The sequence below is a fragment of the Physeter macrocephalus genome, chromosome 19 (assembly GCF_002837175.3).
Source record: "Physeter macrocephalus isolate SW-GA chromosome 19, ASM283717v5, whole genome shotgun sequence".
Lineage (NCBI taxonomy): Eukaryota > Metazoa > Chordata > Mammalia > Artiodactyla > Physeteridae > Physeter > Physeter macrocephalus.
The window spans coordinates 60,260,591-60,278,639 of record NC_041232.1 but is presented as its reverse complement, the minus strand read 5'-3'; the positions used below and the strand labels follow the sequence as shown (position 1 = coordinate 60,278,639).

Here is an 18,049-nt window from a genome sequence, read left to right as displayed (position 1 = left end):
TGGTGGGAATGTAAATTGATACAGCCACTATGGAGAACAGTATGGAGGTTCCTTAAAAAACTACAAATAGAACTACCATATGACCGAGCAATCCCACTATTGGGCATATACCTTGAGAAAACCGTAATTCCGAAAGAGTCATGTACCAAAATGTTCATTGCAGCTCTAGGAGATGGAAGCAACCTAAGTGTCCATCATCGGATGAATGGATAAAGAAGATGTGGCACATATATACAATGCAATATTACTCAGCCGTAAAAAGAAACGAAATTGAGTTATTTGTAGTGAGGTGGATGGACCTAGAGTCTGTCATACAGAGTGAAGTAAGTCAGAAAGAGAAAAACAAATTCTGTATGCTAACTCATATATATGGAATCTGAGAAAAAAAAAAAAAAGGTCATGAAGAACCTAGGGGTAAGACAGGAATAAAGACACAGACCCACTAGAGAATGGACTTGAGGCTATGGGGAGGGTGGGAGGGAGGGAGACAAGAGGGAATAGATAAGGGAACGTGTGTATGTGTATAGCTGATTCACTTTGTTATAGAGCAGAAACTAACACCATTGTAAAGCAATTATACTCCAATAAAGATGTTAAATAAATAAATAAAATTAGCCTGTTCTTATCATAAAAAATATATATATATTGAAGAAGAATTAGTAGAATCAATAGGATTTTTAGATTAGGATTGATACAGTTGTAGGGCAGATTAGATAGTACAAGGACTTCCAAATTCATAGCTTGGGCAGCTGCTGTTTACTGTACTGGAAGAGGAAGTGCCTGAGGGGCTTCAGGGAGAGCTCTTATTAAAGAGTTGGTGGGGAGGGGATATACAGGTCTAGAGTTCAGGAATGGGGTAGTGTAGGAAAATGTGGGTGTAATGGTAATAGAGTATTTGGATTAAGAAGAGGACTGAAGATGGAACTCTGAGAAGTAACATTGAAAGGCACAGAGAAATAAGGCTGAGAATACAGGGCCAGAGAAATAGGAAAAATACACAAATGATCATGGTGTCCTGAAATCTTTTGAGTGCAGGTCCGTACTCATCTCTTCTTTATACTCCACAACCCAAAGCCTTATCTGAGAATCTGCATGTAGTAGGTACTTGGTCAGTGTTTTAAAAAATTAATCATAGCTTTCTTGGTTCTTTGATATTTATGTTGGTTCCCCAGAATCTACACGGTTAATTGCTTTCTTTTTTTTTTTTCCAGCCGCTCCGTGGCACATGGGATCCTCCCGGACCAGGGCATGAACCCGCATCCCCTGCATCGGCAGGCGAACTCTCAACCACTGCACCACCAGGGAAGCCCTTTATTTTAATTTTTTTATTAAAATTTTTTTTTTATTGGAGTATAGTTGTTTTAAAATGTTGTGTTAGTTTCTGCTGGCCATTTAATTTTATAGCTAATATTTTGAATCAGTAATTCAGGTTCAGGGTTGTTCTGTCTTTTAGTGGTTTCTGAAACATCTCTGCTTACCCATTGTTAATTCTCAGTATTCTTTTCTAATTGTTAGCCTCTGTCAATAGTACTTTAGCACAGAGGTGGAGAAAGTGACATCCAGACCCCAATTAAAGGAGGTGTATATACACAGTAGGAGCGTCTGGTACAGCACCTCAAACAGTTTGGTGCATCCAAGATCCAGGCTGGTGATCAGGATGACTTTGGAGTTCCTTCTCTGAGTCTGGAATGCCTTGTGCCATGATTGGTTTGGAAATAACGATTTAGGACTTCATGGGAGTGTGCTAATTGAGAAGCCTGAAACATTTTTACATGTATAGGTATCCTTTAGAACACTCAAAATCAGAAAAAAAAAGAAGAAAACCATCGTCCACAAAACCACAGTCCATATCTGCTCATCAGCTATTACTGTTTGAAGTAGTTTTTGGTGTTCATTGATAGTTGATTTTCTTTTTTACTAATGGCAGTCCACCATTTTAATATGTAGTCATCACCAGAGTGAAATATATGCCAGACTTATATTTTATGCAAGACAAATACTCAAAATATGCAAGACAGCTCACTGGAGAGTGGGAGGAAAACACTGGAATTTCTGTTTCTATTTTTTTTGGTCAATCATATCTATTTACTTATTTATTTTACCTTTTATAATGAAAAATTCAATCATACAGAAAAATAGAATAGTATAATAGACATGCCCTTCTCCCTCTGCCTGTATGTATCGTGTATCTAGTTTCACCTATAGCCACTCCAATCCCACCACCATGTTGGAGCTACTCCTAGAGGGCATTTGATACATATTTTAAAAGACAAAGATTAAAAAAAATAACAGGGCTTCCCTGGTGGCGCAGTGGTTAAGAATCTGCCTGCCAATGCAAGGGACACAGGTTCAAGCCCTGGCCAGGGAAGATCCCACATGCCGCGGAGCAACTAAGCCCATGCACCACAACTACTGAGCCTGAGCTCTAGAGCCCGCAAGCCACAACTACTGAGCCCACGTGCCACAACTACTGAAGCCTGAGCGCCTAGAATAAATAAATTTATTAAAAAAAAATAACCCAAGAGCATTTACATCTGAAATATATTAAAAGTAATTTCTTAAATATCTAGACAGTGTTCAAATTTCCTGTGCTCTTACAAATGTCATAAAAGTTTTGTTTTTATTTACTTTTACAGTTCGTTTGAATCAGAGTCTGCATTTTGTAATTGGTTGATAGTTCTTATTAATCTGTTTAAATCTATAGGTCCTCGCCTTATCCTTTTTTTAAAATTGCAATTTATTTGTTGAAGAAACTGGGTAGTTTGTCCATAGAGCTTCCCCACAGTTTGGATTTTGCTGATTATATCTTTGTGGTGTAGTTTAATATGTTTTTGTGTCCCCTGTATTTCCTGTAAGTTGGTATTGGGACCTAGGGCTTGATATAATCCAGATCCAATTATTTTCAATGTATTTATTTCTTATCTCTTTAAAATTTGTTTTTGTTTTTTTTTTACCTATGTCTTATATTAGTTCAGTAGTATATGTATGTAATTTATAAATGTACATTTAGTGAGGCTGTTGCATTAATTATTTCCAGTCATGGTACACAGTCAAAAAGTTTTGAGATTCCTAAGGTTGTTAGACATTTTATTTTTTACTTTATTTATTTGGCGGCACCATGTGGCTTGCAGGATCTTAGTTCCCTGACCAGGGATTGCACCCGGGCCCTAGGCAGTTCAAGTGCCAAGTCCTAACCACTGTACTGGCAGGGAATTCCCTAGAGTGCCCATTTTAAATGTGATTTATCCTAATGCTTGGAGAACTTGGAGTGGACCACCTCATGTTGAAACTTATGGGTTCACTTTAAAGTTAAATGTACAGTTTTATATGTGAATATGTGATTCATCTCTGAAAGTTAAAGTCCTGTGGTTCCATTTTAGGACCTGTGGATGGAGTATTTGAACATGGAGCGCATACATTATGAGTTTCAGGAAACCATTAGTCTGTGGATGCAGGCCAAGCTTGAGTCCCATTCTACACCCTGCAGTTCGTCAGTGCCGCTGGACTTCACTGATCCTTTGTTGGGTGAGTTGTGTGAGTGAGCATCAGACCCTTTGAATTAATGAGTGAGTGATTGAATGAGTGAATGAATGGGTGAGTGAGTGAATCAGAGCCATTGAGGGTTAAGGTTCACAAAGTGTACCCCTCAAGTGAGAATTGCTTTTTTAGGAGTTCATTGTTAACTTGTTAACCACTTGGGGTTAGGTTATGCTTTGAATGAGAGAAATTCCAAAAACAGTGAGGACTTAAACAAGGTAGGGATTTTTTTTCCATGTAAAAGAAGTCTGGAGGCAGGCAGTTCAGAGCAGTAGCTTTATGGCCTGAAAGCCTTCAAGGACCCGTGCTCCTCCTATCTTGCTGTCTCACTGTGTTCACATCTGACATCCACTTATGGTTCAACATGGCTGCTTAAGCTTAAGCTGTCACATTTGCTTTCCATTCAGCGGGTCGGGAAGTCTCCCTCTTTTAAGAACTCTTTCAAGAAGCTGCTCATAGACTTTCCAGTTATAATCTCATTGGCCCACATTGAGGCATGACTCTTGCCATGGAGTTTCCCCACAGTCTGGATGTTGCTAATTATACCTTTGTGGTATAGTTTTATATGTTTTTCTGTCCCCTGTATTTCCTGTAAATTGGTATTGGGAAAGTGATTAGGTAGTTTGTGGTTCATTTTCTCCATGATGCTTTAAAAAGACATTTTAATTGACTTACCACATGTAAAGTAGAAGCTAGAATTTAATTATTTGGGGTTTGCATTGAGCAGATAAGGAACCTGAAGTGTATGGTGGTTAGGTAACTTTCTGAAGTCACAAAGCTGGGGCTTTGAAGAGCAGGCTTCAGAGACCCTGCTCTTCATCACTTGTCTTGTTTCTGGCTATCAGTACAGGTTGCAGTTCTAAATAAAATTAAAGCCTAGATTTTTAAATAATTAGTTTCAGGTTTTTCTCAGATGAGAGCAGGTTAGATGATGATTATATCAAACGATGGAACTTGTGATTGTCATTGTAGGAAGAATTTCAGTAGCTCTTCATAGGTTATTGTATACTTAGGACACCAACTTCTTTTTCTTAAATTTGTTGGCATCGTAACTTTTTGTCAGTTGTGGTCCAGAGTTGTGATTATAGTTAAATAGGCTCTGAATTAAGTTTTTTTCTGTCTTTTGTTTTGTATTTAAAGTACCACCCTCGATTTTTCTTTCGTAATAAGTTATATTGGGTTAGAAAAAGACCCTCCCCACCTCCCCCACCCCCATTTTCCTTTAGAGTCATGACCTAATGTTGCTTGAAAGAAACTTGAACGTAGTCAGGAGTCTTTACCCCATGGTGAATATCCAGCTTTGTTACATTCTGTGCATAGAGTGGTAGTTCTAGTGGAAAAACCCCAGCTATAAGGGACGGTCCTGGACTTGACCTGTTTGGAATGTTAAATTCCATCTGTTTGGATTACAAACAATACAAGTTTTCTTATGCCAAGTAAAGTCATGGCTATTAAATTTTCTTTAATTTTTCTTAACAAGAATAGAAAATTGAATGCTATATCTGGAATGAAATCGGAAATTCAGAGTAGTCCCTTAAGTACTTTGTTGACTTACTGACTTGAAATTCCCTTGACCTCTCCCGACCTCTGTTATCTTACATGGCAGCATTTTTCTTCATGTTCTTCAGTCCCTGTGAGCTGTGTGGTGTGTAGATAGTGTAGTGAAAAGAAAGGAAGGGAAGATTGGAATTTATTGGACACCTACTGTGTATTCATCTGTGTACTAAGTGTAGAAATATAAACATTTAAGTTGGATTGACCAGTATGAGATCGTGCGAGATCTAGTGCAAAGTTGCATGGTACAGATTTACCATTTTTTACCTTTATTTTTCTTATATGGTACATGATTTCTTATTTGGACTCGTAAATCAGTTTTTGAGTGAATGAACAAATGAATGAATGAATGACTGTATGACTACATAAATGTTAAGTTCTGTAGGAGTTCATGCCCATGTCTTCATTCATTTTAACTCAACTACTCTCCACCTTCCTGTTCAAACCTTGGCCTAATGTAGGACTTTTCACTCAGCTTCATTCCATAATGCCCATTCCTCTTTCTCCTATTCCTGTGAAGTTTATTTGGATGATTGCATTAAACTCTTAACTGGGCTACCTGCCCCATTTCCCCAGTCCACTGTCCAGATGATAGCTACCATCTTTCTAAAGCTTGCTTAGAGTTATTCACTAGATCCCTTTTACACTAGTGTCAAGTCCAAACACCTTAGCATGTTATGCAAAGCTGTCTAGGGTGATAATTTAAGATTGTGAGCAGTAGGTCTTTAACGATCATCAAGACTTTTTGAGGATAGGAATTCCATTTAATCATATCACATGCTCCTGAGCTCCCAGATCCTGGTAGAGTATTATTAGGCTGGTGGGTGATCCCTCAAAACTTTCGAGGAACAAAAGATAATTTTATTCATTTAGGCCTCTGATGATTTAAAAAACTATTCTTCAGATCTCTAACATTCTTTATGAAGGTAACAGATTAGTTTTGTAGTACATTATGACCTAGTAGTAGCCATTATTCAGTAAATATGACTTAATTTTTTTTTCAGCTAAAGAAAGGGTTTTAAGTAACCTGCGGAAGCACGAGGACCCCCAACCTCCCCTTGTTCTGCAGCCAATGAGGCCTCCTGTGCCAGTTATTTCCTCAGCCTCGATCCTGAGTCAGAAGGACGCCATCCAGCTGGTACGCACAGACCTGAATCTGCTGCGGCAGCAGGCCAGGTAAGACCACAAGCCCTCCAGGATCATGCTTCTGTGCTTGCTGCTTTGACAGCCTGATGAGCAGCACCTAGAAGAGCTTCTTCATTAGCCTTCTCACCACCAGGGTAATTTGACCAGACTGGCTCAGATGGTTACCTTAGTTAACCAAGTTGTGACAAGTCTTTTAATTTCATGTGGAAATTATGTGGTGCTTTCATGGACTGTATAAATTGTACAGTTTCTTGTGGCATTTCTGAGTGTCAGCAGTGCCAGTTAAATTCTTTTCTTATGCTTTTCCTGAGGAAATCTTCTGATACTGGAAAGGTGGTGTTAAAAGGGAATGAAATGAGATTTACTCTCTTTTGTCACTGCTTTGCTCTCTAACCCTCCATATTCTTTTAAAAATTGACATAGATGCTTGATCGAAGTGTGGGAAAGTCATTTTAGTGTTTTGAGTTCACGGTGGATACAGGATGATCCACTGTATAAGGTTTTGATTGTAGCTTGTGATCCTGTGAGGATGAGTGCGCGTAGAGTCTGTTTTATTTATAAAGTGAAAGAGTTTAATCTTTGCAAAGCCCATGGGAATCAATCTCTTATTGGCCCTTTATCCCTTGGTTATCTTTGGTTTAGTCATGTATCGTACGTGTGTTGTTTGCACATGCAACACACAGGCCGCCTGCACATCACCGTAATAATCAATACAGTTAAAACAGTGTTGACACCCATGTAAACAACTAGCTTTTCATGTCTTCCACATCTCAGTTTGAGTTGCTAATATCTAAGAAGTCACTGGTACTTACAAATAAGGTACCCCTTTAGGATGATTAAATCAGGATGGAATTCTCATTTGTTCTTCTGCATTTAAGGGTTCATTTAAAAAAACATTGTTGATATAACACAGATTCTAAATGGAGCTTTGTTTCTGGCTAAAAAGTTGTCTTACTTTTCCTTCCTTTTTTAACTCTCTGACTGCCAGGGAGAAGGTTTGGGTAAGTCTTGGCACACACACCTTTGGTTTTTTGTTACTATGGAATTCTTGTGCCTTATCGTTCTCTAATGCAGGCTGGGGGTGACTGGAAGCCTTTATCACTTATCATAAAATCTTTCCTAAGACTTTTTTTTTTTTTCTAACCTACTGATGATGTTTTTCAGAACTGCAGCTCTTCGGGAATCTCAGCAGGTTGTGCTGGACAGTGAGCTGTTGGACACAATGCCCAAGCAGTATGTTAATCGAGAAGAACAGACCACACTACATTTGGAGTGTAGAGGCAGTAGTGGCAAGAAGTGCCAAGGAGCAGGAGTTGTAACAGTTCAGGTAAGATGAAGTCTCTTCATAATTCAGAGAATTTCATTTGAGTCCCTAATATTGGCATATCATTGAGAAAGACTGAAAGAAGTATTTAGTACGTCATCCATGTCCCCAAACATTTAATAGTTCTGGGGAGAGTGAAGATACATACAAAGCTAATCACTTATTTCCGTAAGTGCTGATGAGTCTTATAAGACAGATAGTCAGATAGAAATGAAAAGAAAAGGGGAATAATTGAGATGATTCTTGGAGAGAGGGGCTCAAACTAGTGTTAAAAGATTTTGGTGATGATAGTTTGGATTCAGTTAGAAGGAATGTGGGAATGGGGTCACCATGACTTCACCTAGGGGCCAGTGGCTCAATCGATCTGTTTCAGTTGTTTTTTTGGGGGCGGGGGTGATTCATGTTGGAAAGGTTGGAACTCACATTGGAAAAGATCATCACCTGGGGGCTCTGGCTGAATGCTGTGGGTAGTGGGGAGCCACTGAAGACAAAGGTGGGAGGCATGTGTGAAAAAGCAGATCAGTTGGGTGGAGCTTGCCAACAGGCCAAAGTTGGGTCTATGACATTGTAAGGACTTCAGAATGGAAGGTTAGCCTTAGCCAGTATGTCATAGCACTCACTTTATGCCAGGTAGAGTCTATAAACACTTCACAGAACTTGTTTTATCCTCACCACAATACTATAAGGTGGGTATCTTTATTGTCTGTATTTTCCAGATGAAGAAATAGAGGCATAGAGAGGTTAAATTACATATCCGAGGTGACGCTGCCAGTGAGTGGCAAAACCAGGAAGGCCCAGGCATTCCAGCTGCAGAGTGCATGCTCCTTAGTCACTGCACGGTACTCTTTCTGCAAGTGAATTCAGTATTCCGTGAGCTGGGAAAGAAATGATTGGAGACAGGCGCTACCTGCTCCTTGACTACACTTGCACAAAAATAGCTCCTCTTTTTTTGTTAGCTTTTACAAATTGGGGTATTTATTTTACTGACTCTTGGTTGTCTTTCAAAAATTTCCCTTCTTTTTGTGCCAGTCCATATTTTAACAGTTCTAATGTATTTTTCATCAGTCTCTTCTAGGAGACTGTTCTCTTAAAATGTCTTCTTTGAAATAATTTTTTAATACTCATATTTTTTATTACCTTCAAAATTCATTTCTAATTTTTTTCAACATAGTTGTATGTGTCTATTAAGAAATTTGGCCCGGAATGTGAGATTCCTAAATACTGAGATAATATCTTTGGCCAGGTACCTTATGAAGTTAATTTTCTTTTGGTGTGTTTTTATTCCCCCAGTTGCTAATGCTTTAGCAAGACTAAGGTAGAGGTATTTAAGAAGGATCACTTGCTAAAATAATAAAACAGGAAGAAAAGTTTGCCAGCTGAGGGTGGAGTTTGAGTTGGTGGGAAAAAGGCTGAAAATGTATCCAGTTATAATAAAAAAGGGACGTTTTATTACCAATCTGTGTTTTTACAAATATGGTATTTTTCCATATTTTGAAATTACATATCTTTGTCAGGCTGTTAATTCTATATAGAGAAGGAAATTCTCCTAAAATGCATTTTTTTAAGTGACTACTGAGATAAGTACAAAGAAATGTCTTTCCAATTCTGGCTAATAGCTTACTGTTTGAAGAGTTGTAAATATTTGCTGTCCCAGTCAAAGAACAGGTCTGATTGCTTGACCTCCTATTAAGTTGCAGGGTCTTGCGGTGGAAAATACCACTAGGCAGACCTGGGAGCTTTAACTCTAAGCCTACCAGTGACCTGTCTTCCTCCTTTTCAGAAAAACGGATCATAGTCTTGATTTATCTGAACCCTTGAATTCAAATTTCTTTTATAACCTTTAGTTTGTTAATTCTGAAATAAAAAGGTACACCTTTTCTAAAATACCTTCAAAATAATTTTGATTATTATTTTGAGGAGGGAGGTCAGAAAGAAGATGATCTATGATAGGGATTAAAATGAATATGCCTTAGATTTTGCTTTTACAGACAACACAAAAAATACTTTTCAAAAGAAAAACGGTAGATGCTAAGATTGCTTGAAGAAAGAAGTAAAAAAACAAGAAAGGACACACAGCAAAAAAAGAGGAGATTTTATAGAAGCTTAAAGAATTTGAAAAATAGCTGTGTTTTGTGGCCATAACCTCATTAGAAATATCCAGGTTTTCTTAAAGCACATTTTAATTTTCTGCTGGCCTTATTTGTTACCCAGTGCCCTGACTTTCAGTTTAGGAAGTCCCATCATTTGGAAAATCCAGAAGCTTGGGAACTCCCACTGATGGCTCCTAGAAGTATCAGTATCAACAGTACTACTCCAGCCATTATTTTGCCTGATGATGCAGATGTGCCAGGGGAATTAAAAATGTAAAGACAGCAAGCAACTTTCATAGTCTGAGACTTAAATAGGATTTCTTTAGAAAATTATACAGTAATTGCTAATTCCAGCTGTCCTGGGCAGTATTTACTGGTTGATACTTCTAGGAACTGAAGATAAAATTTTTTTTTGCTACTCATTAATGGCTAAGAGCAAAGTGGAGGAAAGTTAAAACTCTAGCTGCTGTGAAGCTTGGGCTTATCTAAGCAAGTCAGTTAGGTTTGCTCTGAGTTTTTGTTAAAGATTGTACTTGAGTCTAATGCTGTCCATTACACAAATGGATGACTTTAGTTTGTAGGAAGAGAGGTGTTTGTCAGGGGTAGGGAAGGTGAGTTCTGAGTGTTTATGGCTCATCAAGAAACTGTCACTGGGAGACAGTATTCCTGAAGAAGGTAGATTGTGTTATTCTTACAATGTAAAACTGTAGCCCCTCTATATACAGGTGTCCAGTGACCACCTTGTGGCTGTGATTAGTAGTGTTGATCCTGTTTGACATCATTCTATCATCTGGTGATGCTGAACATCATGAGGCCTCTTCTGGACTCCTCAGATCTCCAGCCACTTCTCAGTTTCCCCCAGGGTTCCTCAACGCTTGGATTGCTGGTTGTGCTTGGTTCTTCTCCTGATTCCCTTCTTCACTGTGATACCAGCTGCTTTTGCCTTTTGTCTGTGCTGGAGTTCTTAATCTGGGGTTTGTGAAGGGTCTTTAGTGGGCCAGAGAAGACCCTGAAAGTGTATAGAAATTTTTTTTCCTGGAGAGTTCACAGAGTCAGTTGATCCTCAACAGTCCATGACCCCCGAAGGGTCAGTCTATACGTCGATGACTCCTGTTCTGTTTGTCTAGTCCAGAATTCTCTCTTGAGTTCCAGGTCTAGACTTCTTCTTGCTTACTTAGCATTCTATGAATGTCCCATAGATACCTCAAACTCCGTAGGTCCTAAACTAATCTCATCTTTACCTGTCAAACCTGTTTTTTCTGTAATTCCACTTACCTGGGCTCCCAAGATGGAGACCGAGGCATCAGTATCCACATCCCCCCGCCACCCCTATACTTCCTATCTCGTCGCTTTCCAAGTCATATTGGTTCTGCCTTTGAAATGGCTTTAAATGTACGCCTTTCTCTGTTTGTATTGCCATTGCCCTATGGTCGGCCCACATCACTTCTCCCCTGAACTAATACAGCAGCCTTCCTGTCCCCATAGTCTTTCTCTCTATCTAGTTCATTTTCCACCATTCATCTTTTTAAACACAAATCTGATCACATTTCCGGGCTAAAAACCCACGTTGGTTCTCTAGTATCTAAAAGGAGTATGTCTCTTAGGACCCTCCATAATCTGTTCTTAATCTTTTTCTAGCAACATCATTTACCCTCTCTCCTACTCCCCAAACCTTCTGTTTTCTAGCAATTTAGACCTTTTCTGTTCTGCAAACATGACATGCCTTTGTTCTTAGCATATGCTGTTATTTGTTCTCCCCCACTCATTTCTGAGCTTCTGCTCATCCCTTCATTCCTTGGTTCAGGCAGCATCTTTTCTTGAGGTCTTTCTTGACTCCTCTAGTCAAACTGAGATATTCCCTTCTCTTATCGCAGCTTAAGCATAAATGCTGTTGTAGTTACGTGCTACCAGACTGTAACCTCTTTGGGAATAGAGCTCCTGTCCTTATTCATCTGTATTACCAGTACCACCTAGAATGGCTTTTGGCACATGATAGGTACCCTTTAACACCCCCGAATCAGTCAGTGAGAGCCACAAGCACACCACTTGTTAGACTGTATTACAGCTTGTTTTGTGTTATGATTAGTTCTGTAGCCTTTAACAGATTTTGAGTTACCTGAGGGCCAGGATCTTGTCTTTTTCATGTTTATGTTGTCAGTGCTTCACACAGTCAGTGTCACAGAATGGATGTGTTTGAAGGAATGAATGATGGATACATACTCTTCATAATAATCTCCCTGAAGATATTATCTGGCTGTGGAAGACATGGAAGTTGGAACTTTTTCCTACTAGAAATTGGCAATCATTTTTGACCCTGCTTACCTTTGGCCAGTTTAATGCTTAATTGGCCAGTTTAATGCTTTCCGTACAAAATCCTGACTTAAATACCACACACTGCTCCACTTACCTTTTTACTCTAATACAAGTGTCTCCTGGGCATTCGATCTTGGAAAGCGGTAAGGCTGGTCATACTTCAGTGCACTACTTTATTTCTCAGCCCTGTTCAGAGTATTTCTTATCCCTTGCTTGGGCACTCTCACATTCCAGGTAATCTACTAGGGGCTTTGCTTACGTTTTTCACTTAGCTTCACAGAATGAGGAAGAGAAAGCAGGTTCAGAGAGACTCAGAGACTTGTCAAACTCACACAGCTAGTAAGTGGCTCAGTTGGAATTCAAGCCCGCATCTATTTAAATTCAAGAGTTGTGCTTTTCCATTCAGTATTGGGAAATGGCCAGGCCATTTGCTTTGGCTGTTTCAGCGCTGATTTTTGAAAACTAGCTGATCATGACGGTCAAATCTCATTTGAATTAACATGTGTACCCCTTTCTTTCTGAGTTAGTGTGAGAGGAGTGCTGCTTTTTCAGTGATTAGAGAATTCCTGGATTGGATGAATTTTTAAAATCAACTTCATGGAAAATAATTTTATATTTCAAGTGTGAATTTGAAGTTCTAAAATTAAAACATGTTAAGCGTATTTTAAATATAAATTTCAATGGCTCTTTTGTAAAGATTTCAAATTATATCATGAAAATATCTTATTGCTTAGTAGAATTTTTCTGTGAGGGAAAGCCCTGGAAATTTCCAGCCATCTGCAAATGTTTGAACTATGTATAGCTTGTTTGGGGTATACAAAAGCCAAAGATATTTTCTGGGAAGTGAGACGTGCCTCTTCTGTGGTCGCCTCTCCTAACAGAAGCCTCTAATAATTTGGTGATATTCCCTGAGGATATGGGGTGATTTATAATAGGGTTCCTTTTGTTGTTCTTTGGTATTGTGGGGCATGTTTGCTGGACCCAGGACTGATTTATTATCATGTGAAAAATTGCTCATTCCTAGAAATGAAAGATGGAAAAGACCCACTGAGGGCCTCACATTATTTTAACAACTTACTGAAGCACATGCTTTGTGCCACTTTTGTATTTCTTTGTCTACTTATAGTGACTCAAGGGGACCGGCTTCCAGCATGCTGCTTTGTTCTATTGTCTACAGCTTCTTGTAATTATGAGCTGGTAGTCATTCAATCTCTCTCACCTCCCCTCTAGTAAGAAAAGAAAACTTTTAACAGTGGTAGGAACAATGAACAAAAATAAGTAGACTAGGAAATTATGATAATTTGGGGGTTTTTTTGTGAGAAAGTTTAAACTTTCCTAAACTAGTTGATTTTCTTTTATTCTTCAGCATCAGTAATTTCTACAACATGGGGTGGCAGTTTTAAAGTTCAAGTTACAAAGTGATTTTAGTCTTGTCTCTCTGCGTTTCCCAGTCAAGTGAGCCTCTCTTTTTTTATTACCCATTGTCTTTCCACTTCCCTTCATTCTTACTGTCTTCCTTCCTCCTCTTAGATTCTCTCTTTTCCTTCCTCTCTTTGATGCTTTCTCTCCAGGTCAGCCAAGGGCTGTGACTCTCAAAGACCCAGTTTAACTGTACTTGATGGACATATTGGGCAAAAAGCTGACTGCACATACTCCTGTTCACATTTTGGGCTATTAAACATTGGCCTGTTATTTGAAAGATTTGAAAGAAAATATTTGTATTGATTCATTATGTGGTTTAATGGAAGTAATTTACTTTTTTTAATCTTTCGTTTCTCTAGTAAAAATTGAAGTAATTGTTGTTAACATTATATGCTCTTGGATATTCACTTTTATGCCGTTTTTTTAAATTAAACAATACTTTATTGCTAACAAATGCTAACCATCTTTTATGCCTTTTGATTCATAATAACAACTTATTTTTTCTGTAAAACAAAAAGTTTTATAAAGATTTTTAACACAACATTGGTGAGTTTTGTGGAAGAAACTTGTTATCATGATCATAAAAGTAGGGGCTCAACATGCCATCTATCAGAGTTGTGCTGCACTGGGCTGCTGTGTAAAGCAAAACAAGCAGGACCATTGCCCTTCAGGAGCTTTTGATCTGGAATTTATGAAAATAACTCTGGCAGGGATATAAGGGATTCATTTGAGCAAGTTTGTGAATTAAGTAATTACATTATTTATAAACAAAGGATACCTGTAATCACTGCAGTGGTGGCTGAGGCCTGGGTTTGGGCAGGTGCATATAAAGGAAAATGTAGACTCTACTGCTCACCCAGGTGATTGGGGAAGACTATGTGAAGAGAATGTAGGATTTAAAATTCCTGCTTTCTAAATGTTCTGGTCTCTTCAGCATTTCCTGCCATGCCTGCAAGATAAGTCCAAATTCCCTAACCTGCATTAAAGGTATCTCTAAGACAGGCCCCTCTGCTCCCCAGTCTGATTACACTGCCCTCTTCAGCCCTGACCCCCTACTTGGTTGAACTCCTCTTGGCTGTCCCTCTGTCCTGTCCCCCACAACTGCCACATTGTGTTGCAACCTGGGCCTAGGATACTCTCTGTATCTGTCCACAGGCAAAAAAGGACATTAAAAATGTACGTACAAAGCAGTTATCGTATAGGTCACCGTCAATTAATTAGAGAAAGGGATATTAACAACCCCCTCAAATAGGAAAGACATAATCTTAAATATAGTTTTAAAAAAATTGAAATAAACTTAGTTTTTTTTTTAAAAAAAGCTCAATAAATTCTTCTTACTTTTCACATCTTTACTGAGAACCAATAAAAATTTTATCAAAGACTGGCTTTTAGGAACCACTGAATTAGTCAATTGCGCTTTCCTAGGCACGCAACTGGTTTGGGCACTTCTTATATTTTATCTTATTTTTGATGTTTCTTCTATAAGTATATATCTTTTCTTCCTTTCAAAATGGCAGTTGTTTCATTAACAGATTTGTATCCTCCTCTTTTTATGTTTGGTGCAGATGAAACGTGCAGCCACAGTGTCTTGAGTCAAATTATATGTGCTTCTGGATTGGGAGAACAGAGAGGGGTTATGGTTATGGGGAGGGATGGCCAACAGAGGGGGGCTTGATGTGCTTCAAGAGAGGCCCCAGTGGTGGAAGACACTGAGTTTATTTTTGATCAGAATTGGAGCATTGAAGCATGAGTGACATAGAACATAGCCTACAAAAGGATCTGAACCACCAATGAACTAATTCAAGTTTGAGTCTTCATGAAAAGCCTGAGATTCTCGTTTAGGTTTTTGACGTGTTTTTCCCCATCCTTCTCAGGTTCAACTGAGAGTTCTGAGTTACAGTATTAGTTGTAATAATATTCTCTTTATTGAATACCCAGGATATTTTAAATAAAATATCTGCTCTAGAAAGCTGTAGGGGCAAATAAGTCTGTTGACCACTTTAATTTTTGTTAGTTTGAAGGTTTGCATAAGAATGAAGCAATAAGCCAACAGCTTCATGTTTTGCGAAAAGAAGTGAAGCAGTTGCAAGCAGAAGCTGCTAAACCACCATCACTTAATATTGTGGAAGCCGCTGTGCATGCCGAGAACTTGATTACGTAAGTTTTGAGGGCATTATAATTTAAAATACTGTTTGCTATTACTGACAGTAATCATACATGCTGCTGTACCCACCAGTCACCCACTAATTAGTACAGGGATCAGCAGCCTTTGGGCCAAATCTGACCTGCCGTCTATTTTTATAAGTGAAGTTTTATTGTGACATGGCCATGCCCATTTATTTACTTAATGTGTATGGCTTTTATGCTACAATGGCAGAATTGAGGGTAGTGACAATTTATAGCCCACAAAGCATAAAATATTTATTATCTGGCCCTTTGTAGAATAATTGTGCTGACCCTTGAATTAGGAGGTGATACATTGCATTAGAATTCAATCACGGAGAGATTTAGTGCTTAAGTTTTATATTAAAGTCACATTTACACAGGAGGTCATCATTGTCCATTCAGATTATTGAGCAAAGTTGGCAGTGGAATTGCTCCGGGGAACTAGGGCTCTCAGGTGTAGTTGCCAACTTGCGGTTTTTTTTTTTTTTTTTTTTTTGTGGTACGCGGGCCTCCCACTGCCGTGGCCCCTCCCGTTGCGGAGCACAGGCTCCGGACGCGCAGGCCCAGCGGCCATGGCTCACGGGCCCAGCCGCCCCGTGACACGCGGGATCCTCCCGGACCGGGGCACGAACCCGCATCCCCTGCATCGGCAGGCGGACTCTCAACCACTGCGCCACCAGGGAAGCCCCTTGCGTTTGCCCATTGTGGTTTCTCTTAGAGCTCTCCTTTTTCTTCCCAAAGCTACCAGGACATTACCTGGGAAAGGGGAGGTTGACTCTGCCTTTTACTGCGGAGGTGACTGCACGTTCTAGTACCAGCAGCTGATCCCCCAGTAGATTACGATGGTGGTGTGGACAGGGGAATTGAGACCTTTTGTGGGTTGGATTGGGTGTGGGGGTCTGGGAAGGAGGAGGAGATAAGGTGAACAAGAGGTTGATGTTTCTTTTACTAGGAAAGAAACTCAAAACAGAGTGAGAATTAGAAGAGATATCTTTTATTCTAGGATCTTATTCTATACAAAAATCTTTTTCTTCAACCTAAGTCAGTATTTTGGATTTTAAAATTTAGGGAAATCAAGGTTCTTATGTTTAAAAATATATATTTATATTATAATACATGAAATTGAGTAATAAATTATGAATTACATACAATTATGAAAATATTTAATGTTAATAAAGGCTGAATTTTTTCCCCCCAGGAGGACATAAAATCACTTCTGTGTATTGAAAAGTTGTTGGGTCACGTTGGAAACTATCCTGTGAAATATTTCTAAAGTGACATTCATATGGGGCTCTGAGGACTCTTAAGAATATTGCCTGAGAAATGTAGAGTATCAGGGAAACACTGTGGGTCTGGATTCTCTTACTGTAGACCAATAGCCTTACCTACATTTTCCCACAGGGCCTTAGTGAATGCCTACCAGTCGCACCCCACCCCTGGGGTTCAGAAGGTTGGCATCAGCCTCTTCTTTACTGTTGTGGATTACGTCAGTGATGAGACCCAGCGTCATCCTCCCACAAGGCAGTTCTTTACTTCATGCATTGAGATCTTGGGACAGGTAAGGTTATCCTGTGTTTTTAGCCTTATTTACATATGATGAGTCCCTACAGTGTCCTCATTAGATATAGGCAGGGTTGACTCCACACTTACATTATAGGTTCAGAGTCTTACCTAAGTCAGAAGCCCCTTTGAATTGTTGACTTCTCAAGATGTCGTTAGAATTGTTGGTATGGAATTCTGCTTTTCATACAAGAGATATTAAATTATTAATATATGTAAGTCTCTGGGGAGACATCAGATTCTATCTCATGCTGTTTGTGGTAACAGTGGTATTACCAAAGCTCTTTATTGTTTATAAAATTCTTTTTGATTCATTATTTTATTTCACCCTAACAGTGACTGTGTGTGATTGATAGCATTCCCATCTTAAAGATGAGAAAACTGCTCTCTAAAAGATTAAGTGACTTGCCTAAGGAATACAGCTGGTGAGTGCTGGAGCTGAGAGTGACCCCAGGTCTTCTGACTCAACATTCCGTGCTTGCTCCACCTGTCCATTGCTGCCTCCCAGTTGCTAGTCACCATTTATTTACTTATTTGACTTACTGTTAAATATATGGATATTTAACAAGGGCAAGGGCATTGTATCCATGCAGATTTATGAAATGTGTCATAAAAGCAAGAAATGCCACTTGCTGGAAAACATATAAATACTAATTAATCATGTACTCTCACCCAAATTCAATTAAATAAGTACCTATTTATTGGATACTTTTAGGGAGGTGATACTGAGCAAATATTAAAATAGACGTTTTAGAATAGATTTTTGCCTGATTATAAAATTGTTGAGTGCTTATTGTAAGCAATACAGACAGCATAAAAAGTATAAAGAGGGGGCGGAGTCAAGATGGTGTTCTAGGAGGCTGCGGAATTTGCGTCTCCTCACAACTAGGGCACCCACCAGGCACCAGAGGGGGACCATGGACACCTAAGGGGCTGG

General features: G+C 39.1%; 1 protein-coding gene across 1 annotated transcript in view; it reads left to right on the top strand.

The window, feature by feature from the left end:
• The window catches only part of EPG5 (ectopic P-granules 5 autophagy tethering factor), a 161,641-nt gene that overhangs the window by 65,529 nt on the left and 78,063 nt on the right, over nt 1-18,049 (top strand). The window contains exons 25-29 of the mRNA XM_024132235.3: nt 3,381-3,525; nt 6,096-6,267; nt 7,402-7,564; nt 15,401-15,543; nt 16,954-17,110. Of these exons, the coding sequence (XP_023988003.1) occupies nt 3,381-3,525; nt 6,096-6,267; nt 7,402-7,564; nt 15,401-15,543; nt 16,954-17,110 (780 nt within the window). The remainder of the gene's footprint in view (nt 1-3,380; nt 3,526-6,095; nt 6,268-7,401; nt 7,565-15,400; nt 15,544-16,953; nt 17,111-18,049) is intronic.